The sequence below is a fragment of the Danio rerio genome, chromosome 9 (genome assembly GCF_049306965.1).
Source record: "Danio rerio strain Tuebingen ecotype United States chromosome 9, GRCz12tu, whole genome shotgun sequence".
In the NCBI taxonomy this organism is placed as follows: Eukaryota; Metazoa; Chordata; class Actinopteri; order Cypriniformes; family Danionidae; genus Danio; species Danio rerio.
Window position 1 is genome coordinate 40,397,444 of NC_133184.1, and position 24,014 is coordinate 40,421,457.

The following is a 24,014-nucleotide window of genomic DNA, read 5'->3' on the forward strand; positions in this document are numbered from 1 at the left end:
GTTTAACTCAAGTATATTAACCAAGTTTTTTTCCAGCAGTTGAGATGTCTTAAGAGCCTTACAGTTTACTCTGTATTGAAGTCAGGAAATCATAAAAGCTCTTTAGATCAATCAAAAAGGGTCACACTTTATTTTGATGGTCCGTTTGTTGAATTTAAGTTACATTGCATCTACATGCCAACTAATTCTCATTAGATTATAAGTAGACTGTTAGACTGGGGTTAGTGTAAACTGACATACCTGTAAAGTCTCTTATAGTCAGTTAAATGTCTGTTGAAGGATCAGTATCAACATGGTATTAAGCAGACAGTCTATTAATACTCAAATGAATCATCAAAATAAAGTGTTACCTTAAAAAGAGTTTACAGTTTCTACAGTTAATGTGGTAGGCTACTTTCCAAATAACATAAGGATTTAGTGATTTTGTCCATTTCCGATAATGCAGTTATAATCCGTAAACAAACCCGTTTTATCTACGATTTCCACCTGTTGTGCCATCATCTGACTTGTTTAATAGATATCTGTCTGAAGCGGATTGAGCAGCACACATTAGTGAGTGCGTTGATCCAGAGGAATGGGGTGGAAACCGCTATCGCCTGCCCGAGGGGAGGAGTCACCCGCCGCTCCGGTTTCTCACTCTCGCCGCCTGAAATAAAACCCTTCCAAGACTTCTTCACCAACTTTAAATCCATCCCAAGGAATTTACTAATGGGAAACTGTTAAAAGAGACCCACTTTCCGATGGTGACCCGGATCAGTTTGGCGTTTTATTTATTAGGAAGCCCGCCCGGTCGCCTTTATGATGGAAACGTGCGCTCGCCGTGTGCTTTTCACGGCCGCTCTGCTCGTCCTCAGTACTGTGATAGCGGAAACTTTCTCCACAGACTCGGACACCGATAATCCACTGAGTACAGAAACTTTTTATAGCCGAACAAGTGGCTTGAAACAAACCTCCTCCTGGCCAGGGAGAGAGGCCACTGCCACAGCCGTGGATCTATCGAGCGGACTGGGAGAGATGACGGAGATTCCCGCCAGTGTATCCATCACTGCAGCCCGAGAGGGTAAGACTTCCATACCCCCTGACTGATGCCCAAAAGTGCTCTCTAGATTAGACAACAGTCAACTAGGTCCTGCGACAGCCTCAGTCTGCATAGTATAAAGTAGCTGTGATAGGAAAAAAATCTGTTTTGTAGTTTTCAAGATGTATTGTGTTTAAACAAACCAGTTATTAAAAGATTACAAAGATGCAGCCACCTCCGGTCAGGAGATTCTCATGTGATGAACACCGAATTGTACGTGTTTATCATGTGATAAAGACTGGAAGATGCAAGAATAGCATTTGATGTCTTCTATTTACTATTTTAATACACCAATTTTGCATCAAGTAATGCATTACTATTATTATGCTGTTGTTATTAATGTGTATAGCATCAAATACACAGCGCACACAATATATGCTCTGCAGCATTTTGGCAAGTATGAAATCTGCAAACTAATGAGATTACTTACGGTTAGTTTACTCGGTTTTTGGAAGAGCATCTCTTAATGAATGACCTCCTTGGCTCATGACCATCCTCGTTCATAAACTGTTCCACTTTCTTGAGCCAGAGACTTTCTGTCAGTCTGCAAGTTCGTGTTAGTGGTTTGTTTTTGTTCTAGTTTTGTGATTTAGTTGGGAGAATTTGCGTTTTATGTCACTTTTCATGTTGACATGCTGGCATTAGTTCTGCGATTAAATAAACAGAAGTGTGTCTAGTGAATTGGTTCTTATATACACCTGGCTTTTATATGGTTTATAGAGAATTTTGAGTACAAACAATATAATTCAGCATGTGACACTTTATAGGTTTCGTTTAATTAGTTGTACATTATCAACATGAAAAATACTTAAGCATCTTAATATTTATTAACAGATTTTACATTTATCATCTATTTACATCATTTTATGCACTCTGAACTAATAAGCGTTTTATAAACAATATCAAAGTTTCTTAAATACTGTAAAAAGTTCATGTTAGCTTATGCCTTCGTACTGTTAACAAACAAAACCTTTTGGTATCACTTTATTTTGATGGTCTCTTTAACACATATGGTTGAATTTAAGTTACATTTCATCAACATGCCGACTAATTCTCATTAGATTATAAGTAGACTGTTTGGGTTAGTGTAAGTTGACATGTACTTGCAAAGTTACTGATAGTCTGTTGAAGGAGCAGTATCAGCATATATTAAGCAGACAGTCTATTAATACGTAAATGAGAAGTAATTGGCTTGTAGTTGCAATGCAACTTTTAGTCAACAAAATGTTCAATAGGGACCATTAAAATAAAGCGTTTCCAACCTTTTTGTAAAGTTTTATTACTGAGTATTTGACACAACTTTAGGTATTTTAAGAAGTAGCCTCTAAAACCCTTTGGATTTCCCAGTGTTACAGCCTAATATCCCAGTAATGACATCATATAATTTACTGTTTGCTTGAATTTATAATCATTTGTGTGTTATGGGATTCAGCTTTTATTCAGGACATTATTCTAGCTTTACTTTCACAAGTAAACTCAAAAATAAAGAAGAGCAGAATTCTTCTGAGGCATTGAAACAATGAGTTAAGTGTAAAATTTGAGTTGTGAAATATGTGTTTTCATTTCGTCTGCAACTGTGATTGAGCACAATCTTTCATAACTTGCACAAGTGTTCTGTGGGTTAGTCCCAGAAAACACTGCATTTCACTACTTTTCTTGATCTCATCTACTATTGTCCAGATCATACACTGTAAACCAACTTTATCTCATAAAATGAGTGTAGTTAACTCAAAATTGACTGAAAGTTCAAATTACTCATTTGAAAAGAGTTTTGAACTCAGTGTTGAAGGCAATGAGTTAATTAAATACCTCATTACTTTAACTTTAATGGGGTAAGTACACAGTTCTCATATATATTAGTTTTAACTCAAATGTTTGAGTTGCCTTATCGGGTTTACAGTACTCAATTGGTTTGTGTTCTCTTCATTTATTGGGATTTACTGTCCTCAAATTGCTTCATTTACTCAAATGGAGTAATTTCACAGTACTTATTAGAATAATTTGTTTTAAGTTAAATGGTTTGTTGCAGTCAGTTTTCTCAAACCGTTTGAGTTGCCTTAACTTATTGGGTTTTACAGTACTCAGTTGGTTTGAGTTCTCTTCATTTATCAGGTTTTACTGCGCTCAAATTGCTTCGTTTACTCAAATAGATTAAGTTCACACTGCTCATTAGGGTTAGTTTTTTTTTTTTTAACTTACACAGGGCTCGAAATTGCGACCATTTTAGTCGCATATGCGCCCGAAATTTAAGCTATGCGACTCATAATATATATTGGGGGCATTCGTGCGACTGCATATTATGGTTATAGTGCGATCTATTTTTTTTTTTCTAAAAACGTGGTAAATTCGCTCTTCCCTGCCGCTATATTGGTTCATATTAGCCGTCAATCACTCAATACTTTCCGCTGTCAGATGACAGGGAGGGAGCTTTTGTGACCGCGGGGATTGCAAAACGGCTGAAGAGTGAAAAGTACACTGAATCTCGATGCGTTGTATGCACAGCGTTCAGCCAACACAATCTCACGGCAATTCATAACTTTTTCATACGTTTCCTCGTGAGCAGGCTGCAACAGCGCAAATGTCCGCTAAAACACCATCGCCAAAGAAGCTTGCCTTTACTAAGTTTGATCTGATGCGGGTTATAACAAAGAACAGTATTGCGCCGGTGGGCATCGGGAGAATCCTGCTCTGCCCCCCTCATATATTGGGTCGGCTGACTCGCATGCTTTTCCACAAACACAGAAAAATGTAATTCAGCGCATAACGAGGCTGAGCATTAAAACGACACGAACCGAAACCAAAACTTTTAAAAGTGAGGCTTTTCTTCCTTTCTTTTGTCCGTTCTTTCTTGAGGTCTATATTATTTTTCTATTTAATTACTTATGACTGCTTTGCAGCTTTCAGCATTGGATTAAATTATTTATTATATTATTTCGTTTGTTTTGTAGCAGAAATATTATTTATTAAAGGGGTGGTCCAGAATGTTATTTTTAAGGCTTGGTTGTGTTAATAAGATGCAAAGCAATGTGTGCTCATGTTTAACTTGAAGGAAATCGTGTTATTTTTTCATAAATCTCACTTTGATTATACACAGCTACTCAGCTAACATGAAAACGACTGTCATATTTCCTAGTTTCTCTAAAAGGCCCACCCTCAAGTGACTCTGATTGGTCATCATCATAATATGCTGTGATTCGCCGATCGGCTCCACGTCACGCCCTGACAAGCACGCGCGTTTTGTGTAAACAGTCAGTCAGTCAGTCAGTCAGTCAACACGTGTCTGTAACGAGTGAAAATGGGATGCGGCTCCTTTAACTGTTTCTGTGCCTTTTAGTGTGTTTATGCGTGTATACGATGAAGTAACGTAGACTAACCATGTTCCGTACACTTTTTGCTATTCAGCGCACTCAAACGACGACTCCTCCGTCATTGAAAGCCAGATAAGCATGCTTGTGTGTTCATTCTCTGGGGGAATACCTATTGCACATTCCAAATCTTGATTGATGTCTTTTGGACCAGTAGTTTTTGAGAAAAGATGGGATAAGTACCGCCTTCGCATGTGTACGGAAGATGATAGGTATTAACGGTGTTCCGTACACGACTAAAATAGTGTTCCGTACAGGGCGCATAACTTTAATTTGCTGGCAAAAATGGGCATTGTTTGAAGTCTTATTAAAATTTTATGTCAGAATATACTATTATTGTGTTTAACTTGAAGTTAATGATATATTAAATAACTCTTTTATGAAAGTTTTAAATGAAATAGCTTCAAAATCATTTACTTTTTATATCATGTTTATTTTATTACAGCATGACAATTTAAAATATTAAAACAATAAATTCATGCACATTGAAGCTAACTTGACTGACCTTTTATGAATATAAACATCATTACTGCAAAAGGAGTATCCAAACAGCGTTTGCAGTCTGTCTCTCAGGCGGAGAGTTGCGACATGCGGTATTTACCCACAATTGATGTTTAAACATCCCCATTTCAAAGCATTTATTCAACAAAAGATAATTTATTTAACAATTTGTGATAACATAATATTCACTTCATAAAGACTGGAATACTGTGTGATGCATAAATTAAATGCAAAAGCATATTGTCGGGGCTTTAAATGTCTCCCCTCCCAGGCGACACTCGCACTTTAAGCTTGCCCACTTTCTATTTTCCAGCGCATTAGGTGGACGTAACAAACTTACTGAATTTACTCGGCAACATAAAGTAGGAATGTCTCTGTTGTGGTTGGGGCTGAAAGAGTGAGAATTAAAGATTACACAGATATATAGCTTGCCTACGACCCATAAGTATTTATTCAGAGATTAACGTTAAAAGGTCGTCTGTACGGAACATCGTTGTGTACGGAATATGGTTAGCCTACGTTATCTGTAACACGAGAAGCGCATGTGCGCGGGAGAGATTTTTATTGTTCTTTTTCTCTCATGCTCGGATTAAGTTATTTTCTATGGTGACAGAATAAAGCACAAGATGTGAGATGAGACCTTTGTGAGCCTGGATTGATTTGTTTTTGATGTTACACTCCAGTTGGGAAATCATTGCTGTATTTTTTTTAAATCAACGCGTTACAGGACGTCTTTCATGCATATGCGGAATATGCCTGTGTAAGTAACATGAATCGTTCACATATCTTTTGCGACTTTATTGTCCGAGTTGTAAAACGCATAGCAAAGCTGCCTATAGAGAGAAACTCTGCCGTCTCCCACAGAGAGACGCAGGTGCTGGCCAAGAGTGCGTGTATGTGTATGTGTATGTGTGCGTTTACAGCCGTTTGATAAATATAGATTTGTAACGTTAGCTAAGTCGTTAGCGGTTACCATAATTTCCCGTTGTTTACATCTTTGCTACAACACACCGTTAAAGTTAGACACTGTACATGTCATGATCAATTTTAACAAATAAAAACACTTACAGGTCATGACTCAGAGTTCACAGCGTCTCCTTGCTCCATCTTTGAGGAGATTTTAACTGAATCCAGCACTGAACTGGGAGAGATTCTGGAAGCTGTGTTTTGTCAAATCATGCTTGCTATGTATTTTATAGTTCTCTGGAACATAATTAATATTGAACTGTAAGCACTTCTGTGTTTGGGTCGTGTCATTTGGAAGCCCAACAACAGAAACAGAACAGCTATGTGGAAACAGCAGGATGGCATTTCTCCCTCTGCAGTAACGTTACAGCGCCTCTGGCCACGGCCTTTACCTGCGCAGTGTGGGATGCGCAATAACGAACTTTTGTGATCTCACAGGGGGCGGAAGTATTTTTTGTAGTCCCCAAAATTCGTTAATTGTAGGCGTTGCTAAGCTAACTCTGTACAAATCAAGGTCTCCCTTTGCATTAAACTTTGAATATTTTACATTTAGAGATGCTGTTTATGTTCACACAGCTACATTACACATCAACTGAAGTTTAAAATATAATATCGTAGTGGACCACCCCTTTAAATTGGCATGCATATAAAACAATAGTACAAAATAAATATTTCTTACTACAATGCTTCATTTGTGTTTGATGCAAACCATCAATTTATTTTTCATTTTTCATAAATTAACAGTAGGACTTTATATAGCAGATAACTTGCATTAAAGCACATTCAAGGCATCATGATGATGAGAAATATTATTCATTATTAGTATTATTGTCATCATCATCATCATTAATATTTTATAATTATTCAACATTCATTTTGGAATTATTGCACAAATATTAAGTCATCACAGCATTAGTTAGATAGTTGTTTCTGGGTTTTGTTAGTCCCAATTGATGTTATTTTCAAATACAATAAATCCCTTAATATACAACTTGTCAAATATATCATTAATTTTTGGTGGATGCTCCTAATTTTTTTCTGGTGCTCCTAAATATTTCAGGTTGGGAGCACCGGTGCTACCAAGTAAGAAAGTTAATTTCGAGCCCTGTTACAGTAAATGCTTTGTTGTAATCGGTTTCCTCAAACGGTTTGAGTTACCTTAACTTTTTGGGTTTTACAGTTTACTAATCTACTTGATTTTAGATCTTTTTAGATCATCAGTTAGATCTGAGTAAACATCCCTTAGGTTATGCAAGTGAAATGATCTTCTGTTGACAGATTCGTGTAATGCAATCTAAAAGAGACATTTTCAGTCAGTGAGTCAATGTTTGGAGCTTAACATGACCCAAAAACATATGATGGCTTTCCACTCTGAAATCAACTTCCAATTCATCACAGTCTTCATCGGTTGTAAGTATTATGGGAACTGTAATTTCACAAAAGCTCATTGAGAATAGTATGACTTTTCTCTAAACTACAATTTTGATATTTATATCTGCTCATTTTATTTTTAGCCATGTTGCTGGTTGCTACTTAAAAAAAAGATAAAAACAAATAAGTATTTGGAAATTGAATCACATCAAAGTATCCAAGGACGATTTGTCTACCATGAAGGTAATTTTACGCCATCTGACTCATTAAACTTATTGGACTCACATATACAGTATTCCTCCTATCCAGTCAGCAGTCCTGCTGATTATAACTTTGCCTGTGTATGAACTCCATGCAGGCAGCGACAACGCTGTGATATGGACTTTGCTAGGTCAGCTGAAGGAAGGAAACAGCAGGTCCCAATGGGTCAGATCCCCTCCATTTTTAGGGCTCAAGCTTTTGTTAGGTTAGACGAGCTTGGCTGCCAATTGTTCTCCACCCAAAATCATTACATCCGCAGTCACTTCTGAAAACATCTCACATGGTTCATGAGGTTTCCCAAGACTCACTCGATATGAAGCGCACCCTAGTGGCCATCTAAAATCCCCCCTACCTCAGTTTCAGTATTATTTGCAGTTTGACTGATTTACAGTACACATTTTCTAACTCGTTCTTCTTTAATTATCCAATACAGGACATTCACCAAAACCTTTACAAACCTCTACAAATGCAGCGGATTGGAAGACCAGTATGACCTCAGATGAGACAACAGAACATCTTCAATCTGACACTGAGCTTACCCATAATGCGACCGCCCAATGGGAGAGTCCATCATCAGCATCTCACAGCATTACCAGCCACCATCCAGTAACAGAGACACGAACCGTGCGAGATGTAACAGATCTGATAGACATGGACACCACAGACTCAGTCTCCCACACTGATAGCACCTACATTTCCACAACCAACCGAGTTGGAGAACGCACACTGCTCTCAGTGATCTCCAACAGCACCTTTGCGTACACCCAGAACTCAAGCATCTCTGATGCAGAGTCTCAAACGTCCCCATGGGAGGAGAAGACATCAGGAGCCACCCAAGTCAATGAGGAAACTGAAGAAACTGTGTCAACAGTGTCCGAACAGACTGATCCCACTTTTGAAGACCGCAATATCACCAGTGCAACTCTGGAGACTGGGCGGTCAACATTATTCCAAGGCACTGAGTCACAGACAGGACAACCTAGTGTCACAGGACAGACCGCTAAGGAGGTGACTGATATCGACAATCCAAATTCAACACCGCCTCTCACAGTAACCAGTAGGGATGTTGAGGAAACAGATGCCACATCAGTGAGCAGTGAGACATCTTATACACAAACCAGCAGTGACTCTGCCTCCTCAATCTTGCCTTTTACTTCTAGTGAACGCAATGTCACTAGCACGTCCCAAGAGAGCCATAATTCCACACTCATTTATTCCACAAATACTGGTGGTTCCACTGAGTTTTCGACTGGATCAGTGAGCTCTACCGCCCATGAAGAAACTGAACGGTCTTCAACTCAAATAGTAGATGAGACAACCCTTCATGATGTTACTTCTGCACCCCCAGTGCTTGAAGATGTAGCCACAACTATCGATGACTCGCTTTCCAAGTTCCCTTCCGGCCAATCGCCTACCATCCCTAAAACCGATGACCAAACCAACACACAAGTGGTGCCAACATCAACTCATAGGCCACAGGTTACAGATGAAGCCACCGATGAGGTGTCTACAGTTTACAGTTCTACCACTACTTTAACTACCACAACTCCTTCTGTCACCACTAGACAACTCCAACCACACCACACCACAGTGGAAACCCAAACACAACACACTACCATTGTTACCACCGATATCATTCAGGTACTGCGAACGACACCTTCTACAGCCCATCATGTGCCTACATCGACTACCAGTGGACCACAGGCTCCAAGTACAGCTGATTCTTCTGACGTCACCACATTGCACTTGGAAACCAGCACAGCCACGCCGGGGAACACTACGGCGCACGGTGGACGTGCAACAACGCCTTTTAGCAAGAGCAGCCCGAGTAGAACAACTGTGGTAGTGACCACTGGACATCTCACTGACAAAAGCACTACAGAGACAGGAAGCGCAACCACGCAGATGCCTCTTAGAACATCAGCATCACCAGGTATGTTCAGCTTTTGCGATTTAAGCAGGGATGTGCAACAGTAGCATGCAAATTACGATTCATGTTTGTTGGTGTTATTAATGTTGCTTGTAAGGCTGATAAATGGACGTTATTAAATGGATTCAAAACTTTGGGGTCAATACCATTTTAGTTTTTGAAAAAGAAATATTTTTTAAGCAAATATGCCACGAATGCTTTGAGTTGACTTTTGGATGTTAGGTAATATGTCATTATCATACATTTCAAAGGATTTCCAATTCAAATTAATGAATTAAAGATGAATGAAAAGAATGTACCACAGTTTCCATAGATTATTACAAAAAAAAAAAAAAACATTGGTAAGAATAAAATTCAGCACAAAGTCAGCATATTATATACATTTCCTGACATTTTGTGTAAAATGTATTAAAATAAAGTAACAATTGAATACTAAAAAAAACAGATTTAATGGTACAATTGAATTAAGGCCTCACTTCATCATTCATTAATTTTTTTGTCGGCTTAGTCCCTTTATTAATCCGGGGTCGCCACAGCGGAATGAACCGCCAACTTATCCAGCAAGTTTTTATGCAGCGGATGCCCTTCCAGCCGCAACCCATCTCTGGGTAAAGGGGAAGGATCCGCAAAGGACCTCAAGACGGGAATCAAACTCGGGTTGCTGCGAGCACCTCTGTGCTATGTGTCGACGCACTAACCACTAGGCTATTGGCGCTGACTCACTTCATTATAATGCACTGAATTAAAAGGGATGTGCTTTTTAAAATTAGATTTTATATTTAAAAACTATACTTTTTAAAAGAGGCAATAGGACCCGAAGCAATAAGGTGTAAGACATGATTGGTGTGATTTGTTGCTATTTTCAGACCAGCGCAACCCTATTTTTCACGTTTTGCTCCTCGTTGTTTAAATAGCAATTCCATTTGCACCACATTGTGGACTCATGGGTGTGCGGGTCTAAAACAGAGGTGTGTTAAGGCACAGTGTTGGCACGTTGCTATTTTGAGACAATGAAATAGACTGCGCCATTGACCAACTGAAAGCTGGTTTGAAGTCCAGCACAGAGTGCGTTAGTTATGCAGGTCTAAACGCGTACACATTGCTTAAAACACACAGGATGTACAGCAATACACAAATATTTTTACATGTGAAAAAAATTAAGGATTAAAATATTACAAAAAATATTATTTTCTACATAAAGGTGACCACTAGAGTTTTCTTCATAAAACAACGCCACTTCCATGCCCTTTTAATCTCAGGGGGCTTTTTTTCAGCTTATTCATGACAATTTGCCTTTTGTATGATGTTATAATTATTAGCAGTATTATTTATTATATGCATATTAATATTTGTTTTAATAAAAACAAGTTTAGATGTGTCCACCCAGCGGGTTTTGGAGATGCTTCACCTTATGCGGCATAAGATTAAGACGTGTGTTTGGATATAACTCTTATAATCTTTATAACTTTTTTGACCACACTTGGTTTTTATTGTTCATTTATTAGTTTGCTGAAAATAAGAACTGAATTTAGAAATAGTTTTGAAATAAATCTTTGCGCTTAATAAACTAAATTTTATATGTAGGCTAATATATAACTTTAGTGGAGTGAGTTTCCATCGTTTCCTTACTCCACTAAAGTAAAGGAGTAAAGTGAAGAGTAAAAGTAAAGTAAATAGAAAGAAAAGAGGCCGAATGGAGGAGGCTTGTTCAGTTTTTCCACTTACAAAGTTCGCCATGTAGATAGCAAAAGGGTCATGGCATGACGCAACTGATTCTTGAAGGTAATGTGAGATGAGACTTTGATTGGTTTAAAGCACGTTATGCTCAAAACACACCCATAACTCATTAAGAGAATAAGCACAACCCTGTTAGACCATGCGCCAGGGCTCATAGCGTATGTTTTCATCCTTAAAATACCAAAAGTGGATTCGGACACCCCCTTAATGCTTTTATGCTTTAGACTTTGTGCGTAGATCGTTAAAATAGAGCCCATTACCTTGTATGAGTGTCAGATGAAGTCAAAGGCAACCTAAAAGTAAAATTAGAAAAGCTCAATTTGAAATCAGTAATATTGGCTTAAAAATGTTAATGTGCACAAATTTTAACAAACATTAATTATAATATTAATCGAGAAAGGGTGTGCTTTTAAATTTTTCACAAATAATCAATTTTCATTTCTTCTGTCATTTTTTATGTTATCATTGACAAAGTGGATGGATGTAGATTTTTTTTTTGGTTGTACAAATTAAAATTATATTGCGCATTTTTTAATTTTCACCTCTCACTTCATAAAAAGTAAAAATTAATTCTGTATATTTACATTATTTTATGATTTCATACATTGTTTGTGACTTCATTAGTTCATTCAAATAACTTGTGCACAATTACAACAACACTTTTTCCTTTTAGGTCATGTATGTGGACCTAAAACCTGTGCAAATGGAGGTCATTGTGTTAGATCAGCTGAAGGAAGTTACTACTGTCAGTGTCTCTCCGCATGGACCGGACCCTTCTGCACTGAAGGTAAGAATAAGCCCATTACATATCATTTGTTCACATATTACAACATGCCACAATATTCAGACTTTTGAATTTGTTCTGCTTGCATCAGTGCATGGGATAAAAACAAATTGATTGGTCTATGTTCATTTCTCTAGATGTGGACGAGTGTGTGAACAGTCCATGTCCTCAGGGTTCAGTGTGTGTCAACACAGGTGGTTCTTTCAGCTGTGAATGTGACCTGGGCTTTGACCTGGAGGATGGCCGCAGTTGTACACAAGGTATGTGGTCAGTATTTTAGAATAATTTCTGGAGAAGATAACAAACATAAGATAACTCTGTCTGCTTTGGTTTTACCTTGCAGTCAAGACATTTTTGGGCACTTTCACAGTCAACAACTCTCTTCATCTCAGAAATTTAGGTCTGCACGAGCTACACAGAGAGATCCAACAGCTGGTACGCAACAATATGCTGCAACTTGCATTATAAGCTCATCTAATGCTGTATAGCAACCATTATGGAAATGGGTTGAAGATGATAAATTGATGTTGATGGAGTTTGGGTTAATTTGATACATTTGTGTATTGGTTTTTCAGCTCAATGCTTCTCTCTCCATCTTCCATGGTTATAGACGCTTTACCCTGGGTAAAAGGTGAGTTTCATAAATGATCATAAACATAAATAGCATAAAAGTTATTTGATCTCTTCATATTGTGCCATGCAATTACTGTCTGCCTGTCCATCTATCTGTCTGTCTGTCTGTCTGTCTGTCTGTCTGTCTGCCTGTCTGTCTATCTATTGTTTGTTTGTTTGTTCGAACTATCATTTGTTCTATCGTTCTATCTATCGTTTGTTATCATTATATTGTTTGTTCTATCGTCCTTTCTATTTGTCATTTGTTCGTTCGTTCATTCCATCATTACATCGCTCTATCTATCATTTGTTCTATCATTATATTGCTTGTTTTATCGTTTTATTGTTTGTTCCATCGTTCTATCTACCGTTTGTTTTATCGTTATATTGAATGTTCTATCGTTTTATCTACCATTGGTTTTATCGTTACATTGCTTGTTCTATCGTTCTGTCTACCATTTGTTCTATCGTTTTATTGTTTGTTTTATCGCTCTATCTACCGTTTGTTCTATTGTTATATGGTTTGTTCTATCGTTCTATCTATCGTTTGTTTTGTTGTTAAATTGTTTGTTCTATCGTTCTATCTATCATTTGTTCTATCGTTATATTGCTTGTTCTATCGTTCTATCTACCGTTTGTTTAATCGTTATATTGTTTGTTTTATCGTTCTATCTACTATTTGTTCTATCGTTATATTGCTTGTTCTATCGTTCTATCTACCATTTGTTCTATCGCTTTATTGTTTGTTCTATCGTTATATTGTTTTTTCTATCATTATATTGTTTATTCTATCGGTATATTGTTTGTTCTATCGTTCTATCTACCATTGGTTCTATCGTTATATTGTTTGTTCTATTGTTCTATCTATCGTTTGTTCTATCGTTATATTGTTTGTTCTATCGTTTTATTGTTTGTTCTATCGTTCAATCTACCGTTTGATCTATCGTTATATTGTTTGTTCTATTGTTCTATCTACCGTTTGTTCTATCGTTATATTGTTTGTTCTATTGTTCTATCTACCGTTTGTTCTATCGTTATATTTTTTTGTTCTTTCGTTCTATCTACAGTTTGTTATATCGTTATATTGTTTGTTCTTTTGTTCTATCTACCGTTTGTTCTATCGTTATATTGTTTGTTCTATCATTCTATCTACTGTTTGTTCTATCGTTATATTGTTTGTTCTATCGTTCCATCTACCATTTGTTCTATCGTTATATTGTTTGTTCTATCGTTCTATCTACCGTTTGTTTTATCGTTATATTGTTTGCTCTATCTATTTATTTACCATTTGTTCTATCGTTTTATTGTTTGTTCTATCGTTATATTGTTTGTTCTATCAATCTATCTACCGTTTGTTCTACTGTTATAGTGTTTGCTCTATCGTTCTATCTACCGTTTGTTCTATTGTTCTATTGTTTGTTATATCGTTCTATCTGCCGTTTGTTCGATCATTATATTGTTTGCTCTATTGTGCTTTTTTATCTATCATTCGTTTGTTCTGTCTATCGTTTGTCCTATCACTATATTGTTTGTTCTATCATTCTTATATAATATATAATCTATCTATAGATCGATCGTTTGTTCATTCGTTCGTTCTTTCGTTTATTCGTGCGTGTGTGTTCGTTTATTTAATTCATTCCCTTGATTATACGTCTGGTTGTTCTATCGTTATATTATTTGTTCTATCATTCTGTCTAGCTAACGTTTGTTTGTTCGTTCTTTCTATCGATCATTCGTTCGGTCATTCTATTGTTTGTCTTATCATTATATTGTTTGTTTTATCATTCTTTCTATTGTTCGTTTGTTTGTCCTATCGTTATATTGTTTGTTCTATCATTCTTTCTATCTATCTATCGTTCGTTTGTTTATTCTATCAATATATTGTTCTTTCTATCGTTTGTTTGTTTGTTCTATCATTATATTTTTTGTTCTATCATTCTTCCTATCTATCGTTTGTCCCTGTGTGTGTGTGTTTGTCTGTTCATTATTTATTTTAGTCCCTCGATCATTCGTTCAATTGTTCTATTGTTATATTATTTGTTCTATCATTTTATCTATCTGTTTGTTAGTTCGATCGTTCTGTCTATCACTATATTGTTTCTTCTATCATTCTTTCTATCTATAATTCATCTATTCGATTGTTCTATCTATTGTTTGTTCTATCATTATATTTTTTGTTCTATTCTGTCTATCTATCGTTCGTTTGTTCGATCTATCAATCGTTCTGTCCTTCTATCTATCGTTTGTTCTATTGTTACATTGTATGTTCTATCGTTCGATTGTTCTATCGTTATATTGTTTGTTCTATCATTCTTTCTATATCGTTCATTCATTCATTCATTCATTGACTCGATTATTCGTTCAATCATTTTATCCATCACTGTTTGTATGTGTAATGTTTATTTATATATGTATGTATATACAGTCAAGACCGAAATTATTCAAACCCCTGGCAAATTGTGACTTAAAGTTACTTAATTATTTTTTTTTTATTATAAAGTTTACTTTGAATAACTTTTGTACCTTTTGTAGTTATCTTTTAAGTAAAAAAAATTGCTGGTTGAATAAATATATATACACACAAATTATTGCAGGTGCAGAATAAAAATACACATTTTATAATTTAAATCTTACGGAATACATTAATTAGTTGATCACTGAATAGCGTACAAACACTATAGAAGCTTTGTTTTATAATTTGATAACATATAATTAATATTACTTTTAAAAGCATAATAAATCAAATAAAAAATCACTATAGATGGAATTATTTCTAAACTGATACAATCATAAACAGATATTCTTATTTTCAATTATGTGTGAATTCATTGCTTTTTTTTATTGTCCTCACTTGTACTTGAATGTGTATGTCCTGTGCAGAGATGGACAAGGTGTGCAAATCCCAGTGGTGAGCATGTTTTCACTCTCCTCCAATGTGACCAGCGCGGATGTTTTCAACAGCATCCAGATGTCCCTTAACAACTGCAGCCGGACATACTCGCACTGTCCCATTAAACTTCAGCACCAGCTCTCCTATCACGGTACGCATTTATCTCTAATCCCGTCCCTCTGTTCATATCCACCACTTCACTTCTCCACTCAACAGATATGATAGCACCAGTCATGACGAACACACCGATAACACTGCCTTTCATTTGGCCTCTATAATATTATTTCAAGAAGCTCTGTTTATCTCCTGGAAGCCATTAGTTCTGAAGCACCTCTTTCTGTTTAGTGGAGAGCCTGTGCATGGCCCAGAAGACCAAGTGTGATGTGCAGTACTCAGATTGCTCGGATATTAGCGGGATTCCCAACTGTCAGTGCCTTCCTGGGTACTTTAAAAGGAACCCAGAAGACATGACCTGCAGAGGTACAACATACACTTTTTTTGTTTTGTTTGATTCGATAGTGTGATTATGGCTCATGTTTAAATGAATGCCTATTGCTATGTTGTTTTAGACTGTGGAGATGGACTCAAGCTTGTTAATGGCAAATGTGTCGAGTAAGTATATTGTTTATTAATGCGTAAACAGCCGCTCAGATGTTTGGCAATAAGATATTTTGCAGAAAACAAGTCAGACATCACTGCATCACAAACTGGGTCAAAATGGGGTATGGACCATTTCAATGTGGTCGTGCCATTACGCTTGAACAACTAAATGAATGTTTCAGTCTATGTAACAGATTATATTTTAATTACATTACAATACTAATGCTGTAGAAGGAACTTTACGAAGTTAAAAATAGTCACATAAACCTTTCACCAAAAGTGTATCGGTGGCTGAAAAATACTAGCCATGCATGTACTGTAGTCTATTGCATTGCTTACGAGGTAAACTGAGATAAATTGCATTTGCAATAGTGTACAACTTGCATTTTATAATTTAAATCAGATAAAGGGTTATAAAAAGTTTCATTCCCCTCACTACACACTGAATGAATGAATGAATGAATCAATCAATCAATCAATCAATCATTATTTCAATTAATCAATCAATCATCATTTCAATCAATCATTTTGTGGAACCCACTGGTCCTACTGCACCCAACCCGGTCTGAGCTGGTAACCTAACCAGTGATTCTTTGCATGGGACTCGGTTGCTCTAACAAGGAGGCTAAAGAACATGGCCTCCAGTGTCTGTTGCTAGAGTACCTTTTGAGGTCAGAGGAGTGAGGTTTACCTGCATAGCACTTCGCTAGCTGGCCTCTGTTACACTCAGCCCTCTAAACCTCACTCCCATCGCAGACGAGGCCCCACATGTAACCCACTGAGTTGGTCTGAGCTGGTATTTAAACTAGCGATTCTTTGTATGGGAGTCGGTTGCTCTAAAAAGGAGTCCAAAGAACATGGCCTCTAGCTAGCGTCTGTCACTAGAGCACCTCTTGAGGTCAGAGGAGTGAGGTTTAACTGCATAGCACTTCGCTAGCTGGCCTCAGTCACACTCACCCCCCTGAACCTTACTCCCATCCTAGAAGAGCTACCAAATGTAACACAGCAGTCCTACTTCACCAAACCCACACTGAGCTGGGATTGAACTGGTGATTCTTTGTATGGGAGTTGGTTGCTCTAACTACAAGGCTAAAGGCTATGGTTGTTAGCCACTTTGTTAGCTGGCTTCTGTTTTGTACCACACAACAAGCCCTTTATATTTAACTGTATTCAGAACAGAAAAAGGAATGAGATATATGACAATAGAACAACCAAAAATAATAGTGGCTTTTACTATGCACATTAAAGTCTTAACAAATTTGTTGAAATGTAGACACGTGATGCAATCTACAAAGCCCCCTTAGATTTCTAGTTAGGCATTAATCCAAATGAATGGCCAATTTGTGCTTGTTTTGCTTGCTTAAAGCTAATTGGATGAAATAAGTCACTTTGAAATAAAAGGTGCAGCACATTCAGGGTAAAATAATTGATTTTCTAAAAATACTTTAAACGGTGGTTCATTCCGCTGTGGCAACCCCTGATAAATCAGGGGCGAAGCTGAAATGATAGTGAGTGAATTATTGTTAGTAAATTCCATGAATTGCATCAAATCCTTTATTGTTTTTTTGCATTTAGTATTTGTTTTGTTTTGTTTTATTATGTATTTTACATTAACAACAAAGAAAAAAGCTAACAAAAAATCTTTTTGACCTTTTCAGATGCATGTTTGGATTTGGAGGTTTCAACTGCAATAATTGTAAGATTTAAATTTATACTGGTACTTATACTAAATATATATATATATATATATATATATATATATATATATATATATATATATATATATATATATATATATATTTATACAACAGTTCTGTCTGGTTCTCGAATCTGATTGGCTGATAGCCGTGCGATATTCTGCAATATCAGTACTCCTACAGCCTTTTTACCCTTTGTGTATTACTCCGCACACATACACCCAGCAAAAAGCAGACACTACAGATCTAAAGTTTAAAAGATACTCTTAACTGTTTTAACAGCTGTTTAACTGTCAGCTTATGATTTGAATCCAAGGCGGAAGAAAGTAGTTCCTCATACAAAAGGGTTTTTGAGACTCTTCATGTTTGATTTAGTTTTTATATACACAATTATGCCGTCAAACTGTTGTATAAACGCAATATTACACTCGTAGCAGTGCGATATGGCTGTATATTGGCACTGGTGGAGGCACTAAGGCACTCGGCCGCAACGCATGCCTCCCACCAGTGCCGAAATACAGCCATATCGCACTGCTACTCGTGTGATATTGCTCATATATATACTTTAAATTATTAATAATTAAGCTGAAATAGTGCCATTATATTAATAATCTTGATTGTGTCTAATAGTCTATAAGCTGATAGCCGTGGTGGTCTCGCCTGCTGGAGGAGCTCTTCTGTTGATTGTGGTCATTGCTCTTATTGTCACCTGCTGCAAGTACGATTACAATAAAAAATACACAACCTCCATACTTTACAGATGAATATCTTGGGAAAAATTTAACAAAACCACAAAAATGTCTCAAAAGCATTTTTCACTGCATCCTCAGAAAAGACAAAAACGACATCAACAAGATCATCTTCAAAAGTGGAGAGCTTCAGATGTCGCCATACGCAGAGTTTCCTAAGAGCAATCGCGTGTCCATGGAGTGGGGTAGAGAGACTATCGAGATGCAGGAGAACGGCAGTACAAAAAACCTCCTGCAAATGACTGACATTTATTACTCGGTATGTAATCATGCACTTACACATTACCAGCTGTAAAATGATCTTGTAGTTTGAGATTTCACTGATATATTCAGTACATATGTTTCATGTGCTAGGGGGCGATAATATAAATGCATAAAGTACTCTTAGCTAGAAATATGGTAAATGCCTTTACTTTTAATGTGGCATTAAACAAACATCTCACTACTACAATGTAAATAGCAGCTAGTACACAACGTATAGATGACAACAATTTTAATAAATCCAAAAATGCTTAGACGTATATTGTACATAATCGAAAACTCATAGTTACTGGCTTATAAAAAGGCCTTGGATCATCAGATGTGTACACCATTTCAAGTTTTATTGCCAATGCAAGCACAGGCACGCTAACACAGCGGCATTATTATATATATATATATATATATATATATATATATATATATATATATATATATATATATATATATATATATATATATATATATATATAATGCCGCTGTATATATATATCTATACATCAATTAACAGAATAACAACATGACAACTGTGATATGCATATAATCTTTTTAAACATGAGCTAAATAGCCACTCTCAACCACGCTTAAACACCAATCAAAATTTTACCTTTCCTAACAGACTGTTCTTAACTAAAATAACGCTATTTTAGTTTATTATTCACTCTAGGAAGACTATACACACTCAAGAAAAGGATTTTTTTTTGCTGCTTGCTTTAAACTACTTAACACATTTCTTGAGATTTTTTGGGACATCTTAATTCAAAGTCAAAGTCAGCTTTATAGTCAATTCAACCACATGTACAGGACATATAGAAAATCGAAATTAAGTTACTCTCAGACCCTAAGTGCCTAACATATAATGTTAATACAAAAAGTTGAGTTTTAGGGAAGAATTTACAATAAATACAATTATACATTAAATGTAATCTAAATATATACCAAAAATGTCGTCTAAATATATACATGAAATGTAACCTAAATATATACATAAAATGTAGTCTAAAGAATAAAAAAGAAAGAATAAGAATTTGTAAACAATACAATACAATGACAATTAAGGGCATATGGCAATGAGGGCAAACCAGAGTTGTGCTGAACATAATTGTTTTATGTTCAATCCACTTCAATTTGTTAGTGTAACTTAATCGATTTGTGTTGGGACAACTGAAATAAATTATGTTTAACTCTGCATTTTTTACAGTGCACTTGGAAAATGTTATTTTTAAGTAGAAAATCCCATTAAACATTAATGGTAAAATTGGCTTTGTAAAGCTGGAATTAAACTGGCATTTGATGAAGGCAAAAATAGCACTGTCAATCACTTAAATGTAATCTGATTCATTGCATAATGTTGTGATATAGTAAATCTAATCAATCTCATTCATTCATTCATTCATTTTTCTTTGGCTTAGTCCCTTTATTCATCAGGGGTCGCTACAGTGGAATGAACCGCCAACTTATCCAGCATATGTTTTACACAGCGGATGCCCTTCCAGCTGCAACCCAGTACTGGGAAACATCTATACACACTCATTCACACACACTACGGCCAATTTAGTCTATTTAATTTACCTCTACCGTAGTTTTTGGACAGTGGGGGAAACTGGAGTACCCAGAGGAAACCTACGCCAACACGGGGAGAACATGCAAACTCCATGCAGAAATGCCAACTGGTCCAGCCAGGACTTGTACAAGTGACCTTCTTTTTGTGAGGCGACAGTGCTAACCACTGAGCCACTGTGTCGCCACCTTATCAAACTCAATTTCATCAAATATTACATTTAACCAAAATTACCCCCCTTCCCCCTAAAAAAGCATTAATAGCTATAAATGTGGGAGAGCGTTGATATTGTGTGATTGTATTGTATTGCAATATGGAACAATTAAATGTTGATGTTAAATCAAAAGTAATTTACAAATACTTGAAAATGAAATGATTTAATGACAATAATTATCTATGGTTACAACTCAATTAATTACAAAATAACTGTATAAAATGATAAAATATGAAATGATAAAACTTATGATAGTAATTGTACTTAGTTTAAATGTAAAATTAAAGTTACCAGAGGTAGAAGGAGAGACACAGGGGGAGGGAGAGAGAGACAAAGAGAGCAGGCCCAGAAGTTAGCCTGATTGCAGTAGAGTCAGAGAAGATAGACTCCAGAGGAGGAGAGGAGCAGAGCAGGAGAGAAGCAGACCAGGAAAAGAGACAGAGCAGAGTTTTACACCTATTTTGTATCTTTCTTGACCATGTGACTAAAGCCCAAATGCTGAAACATTCAAACTGACCAATCAACATGTGACCACATCATAAAATCTCCAAAGTCCACATATCAGGCCCTGATCTTATCAGTATCTGCCTTTGGAGTCAGTATGGACCTTCATGAGTCAAGAAGACATGTTTTGCCATATAAACAAATGCATATGATAATTTAGTCTCTTACAACATGAAAAGCATCATGTAGATGAAAAAGTTAACAAAAAACAGGTTTAGAAAGAATTATATTTAGATTAAACATGGAACAAACAATCTTTAGGCTATGATTGCCATGTTATGTTTTTTCAAAAGGTGCAACTAAATTTGAGTTTAGCTATTTATTATTTATAGACCATTTTTTGCTGCTACAAGACAGTTTTGTTACCATTTGTTTTGTGTAATGTCTGGAATGTTAGGGTCAAATAACTGCATTCTATATATATTCATTTACAATCAGTTGAATGAAATGTAGGATGACTTGCTCAGGTTCGGGGTGGAGTGAGTGCATTAAATTTAACAAAAACAAATTGATCCATCTTCAGATAACTAATTACATTAATTCTTAAAAATAACAGTTCTGCTAAAAATGTATAAATCACCCTACTTCTCATGACCATTCACGTCCTGGTGCATTTTCCAAATAATTTGTTAATTTGTGACTGCTGTTCTCTTTTGTAGCCTGCACTGAGAAACTCCGACCTGGAGCGTAATGGTCTGTATCCATTCTCGGGCCTTCCTGGTTCAAGGCATTCCTGCATCTATCCGGCTCAGTGGAACCCTTCCTTCTTAAGCGACGATTCACGCCGAAGAGACTACTTTTGACAGCTTTACCCAGCAGGCATGCAATCTTGATGCTGCATGTAAGCTCTCTTGGCCTGTTGCAGATCCTGTAGCTCGATTCTGACCACTAAAGGCCTTTGAATGTGAAAATGAGCTGGCAGGAAAAGGCCATTATCTGTGAGACTGGATGAAAGCCGCAGAGCCCTGTCGGGGTCAATTTAGCATTCGGACAAAGTGCCACAAAAAGATTTTAGTATGGAGCTGATGAAGTGATGTTCTCCGCTCCCCACAGACCGCTTATTATTAAGCGCAAGTCAGCGAATTTAGACTAGACGGAGGAAGAATAACAACACAAGATGCCTGAGCTACAATCTAAATTTATATTATGAAAGTTTGCACTATGAACTTCTCACACAGATATTATTTCAAATGGAGAAAGCCATAAATGTATCATATTTATACTTGGAATGATTTACCCAGCTGGTTTGTACTGTGTTAAGGTTTTGTGAAGGACAAAATATCTGGATGTTTGTTTGAGTATGTGCATCAATAGCTGAAGAGATAATTTACCCCTAGATTTTAATTCTGTCATTATTTACTGTCGTACACGGATGTCCAAACTCAATCCTGGAGTGCTGGTGTCCTGCAGGCTTTAGCTTCAACCGTAATTAGACATCTTAATCAGCTAACCAAGCTCTATCTAGGCCAGGGGTGCTCAACCCTGTACCTGGAGATAGGAATGGCTGACATGAAACTGACGTTTCAACACCGTGTCCAGATCCCGAAACACTGCACTGAAGCATGATCCGAAACACCCAGGTCTCACTGGAAGTACTAGGTCATCCGGAGAAGTACTTCTCGCATACTGATTTTCGAATTCTTTGAATTCGGACATACTACTCAGCTCACATACTGATTTTTGCGTATTGCATAGTATGGAAGTATGCAGTTTTGGACGCAGCCACGATCTCTGCAAGTTAGTCAGGAACTCTCACCACTTCACTAAATGACTTGAAGCTTCAACTCTACAACGTGAGGTTTGATACCTCAATTTGGTTAACTTTTTCTTCGCTGAAGCTATTCCAGAGAAATACATAAAAATGACCACTAGGTGTCACTGTAGAGTGGGGTTTCTAAACGTTTCGAAGCTTTGAAACATTTGCTTTGACTGTTTCAGTGTTTCATGAAGCCTCGCTTTGCCCATCACTACTTGGAGATCTACCTTCTTACAGAGTTCAGCTCCAACCCTGATCAAACACACCTGAGCCAATTAATTAGGACCTGAACAGCACTGGATAATTACAGGCAGGTGACTAGGACACCCCTGATCTAGGCATACTAGAAACTTCCAGGCAGGTGTGTTGAGGCAAGTTAGAGCTAAACTATGCGGGAGTTTGGGCACCTTTGCTCTAGTAATCCTTTGTTAGGAGTTGTTTGTTACAAAATGTTCAGCTCTTTGCTGTAAAATGGTTTAAGAATCAAGTTTTTAAAGCATAAACAGTTGGAGTCAGGTCCTGATTTATTTGTATTATACAGAAGAGAGCGGTGTGAACATTCGTCAGAACATCTATTTGTTTGGAACAACTAGAGAGTGAATGTATGATGACATTATCCAAGTTGTGATGTATCAGTGACATATGGAATGCTGTTTCTGGGTCCAAGCCGAGTCTATTTATTCAGTTGTTAAATTATTTTCAGTAATATTACTCACTAATATGAAAATGATCATATGATTTACTTACAATACAGTTTGTAAAGTAATAATTTCTATCTTTTAGTATAGTGGTTCCCCGCCTTTTTTGCCTGAGACTCACTTTTCCCCCGGAAAATTATGCTTGTGATTCTTAGTAAGTCTTTTTTGACGAATTACAAATTTGTCCATTTTTTTTTTTGATCAGCCATAGGATGAAAAGAACTTTTGAAGGCAAAAAGATCATTCTGCTAACTGTCCACTGCTAATGGTAAAACTATGACGTGTCCCCCCACAGAGCTAGCTAAGGCCCCCTTGTGGGCCGGGACCTCCCTGTTGGGAACCATTGTTTTAGTAGATAAATGGTAGATATATTATAAGTGAGACTTGCTTTGTTTACTAAATTAGTGGATCTTATAGGATTTGCATTGTAAATATTAAATAAAAGTTAAATATGTATTATTTTTTATTTCATATATTAAGTT

At 36.6% G+C, this 24,014-nt stretch overlaps 1 protein-coding gene across 2 annotated transcripts; it reads left to right on the top strand.

Moving 5' to 3' along the window:
• The first annotated feature begins 615 nt into the window (after positions 1 to 615).
• Positions 616 to 23,337, top strand: heg1 (heart development protein with EGF-like domains 1). Of its 2 annotated transcripts, NM_212968.2 has the most exons (13): positions 639 to 1,060; positions 7,976 to 9,475; positions 11,883 to 11,996; positions 12,131 to 12,253; positions 12,337 to 12,428; positions 12,569 to 12,624; positions 15,486 to 15,646; positions 15,841 to 15,975; positions 16,065 to 16,107; positions 17,754 to 17,791; positions 18,423 to 18,510; positions 18,623 to 18,800; positions 21,738 to 23,337. In NM_212968.2, the coding sequence occupies exons 1-13, from the start codon at positions 799 to 801 to the stop codon at positions 21,879 to 21,881; spliced, it is 2,934 nt and encodes a 977-aa protein (NP_998133.2). In that variant the 5' UTR covers positions 639 to 798; the 3' UTR covers positions 21,882 to 23,337. The 2 variants fall into 2 exon arrangements, with proteins under 2 accessions (XP_073767895.1, NP_998133.2); XM_073911794.1 differs by lacking the exons at positions 11,883 to 11,996; positions 12,131 to 12,253; positions 12,337 to 12,428; ... (6 more) ...; positions 18,623 to 18,800; positions 21,738 to 23,337 and having other exon boundaries at positions 616 to 3,282; positions 7,025 to 10,616.
• Positions 23,338 to 24,014: the final 677 nt, after the last annotated feature.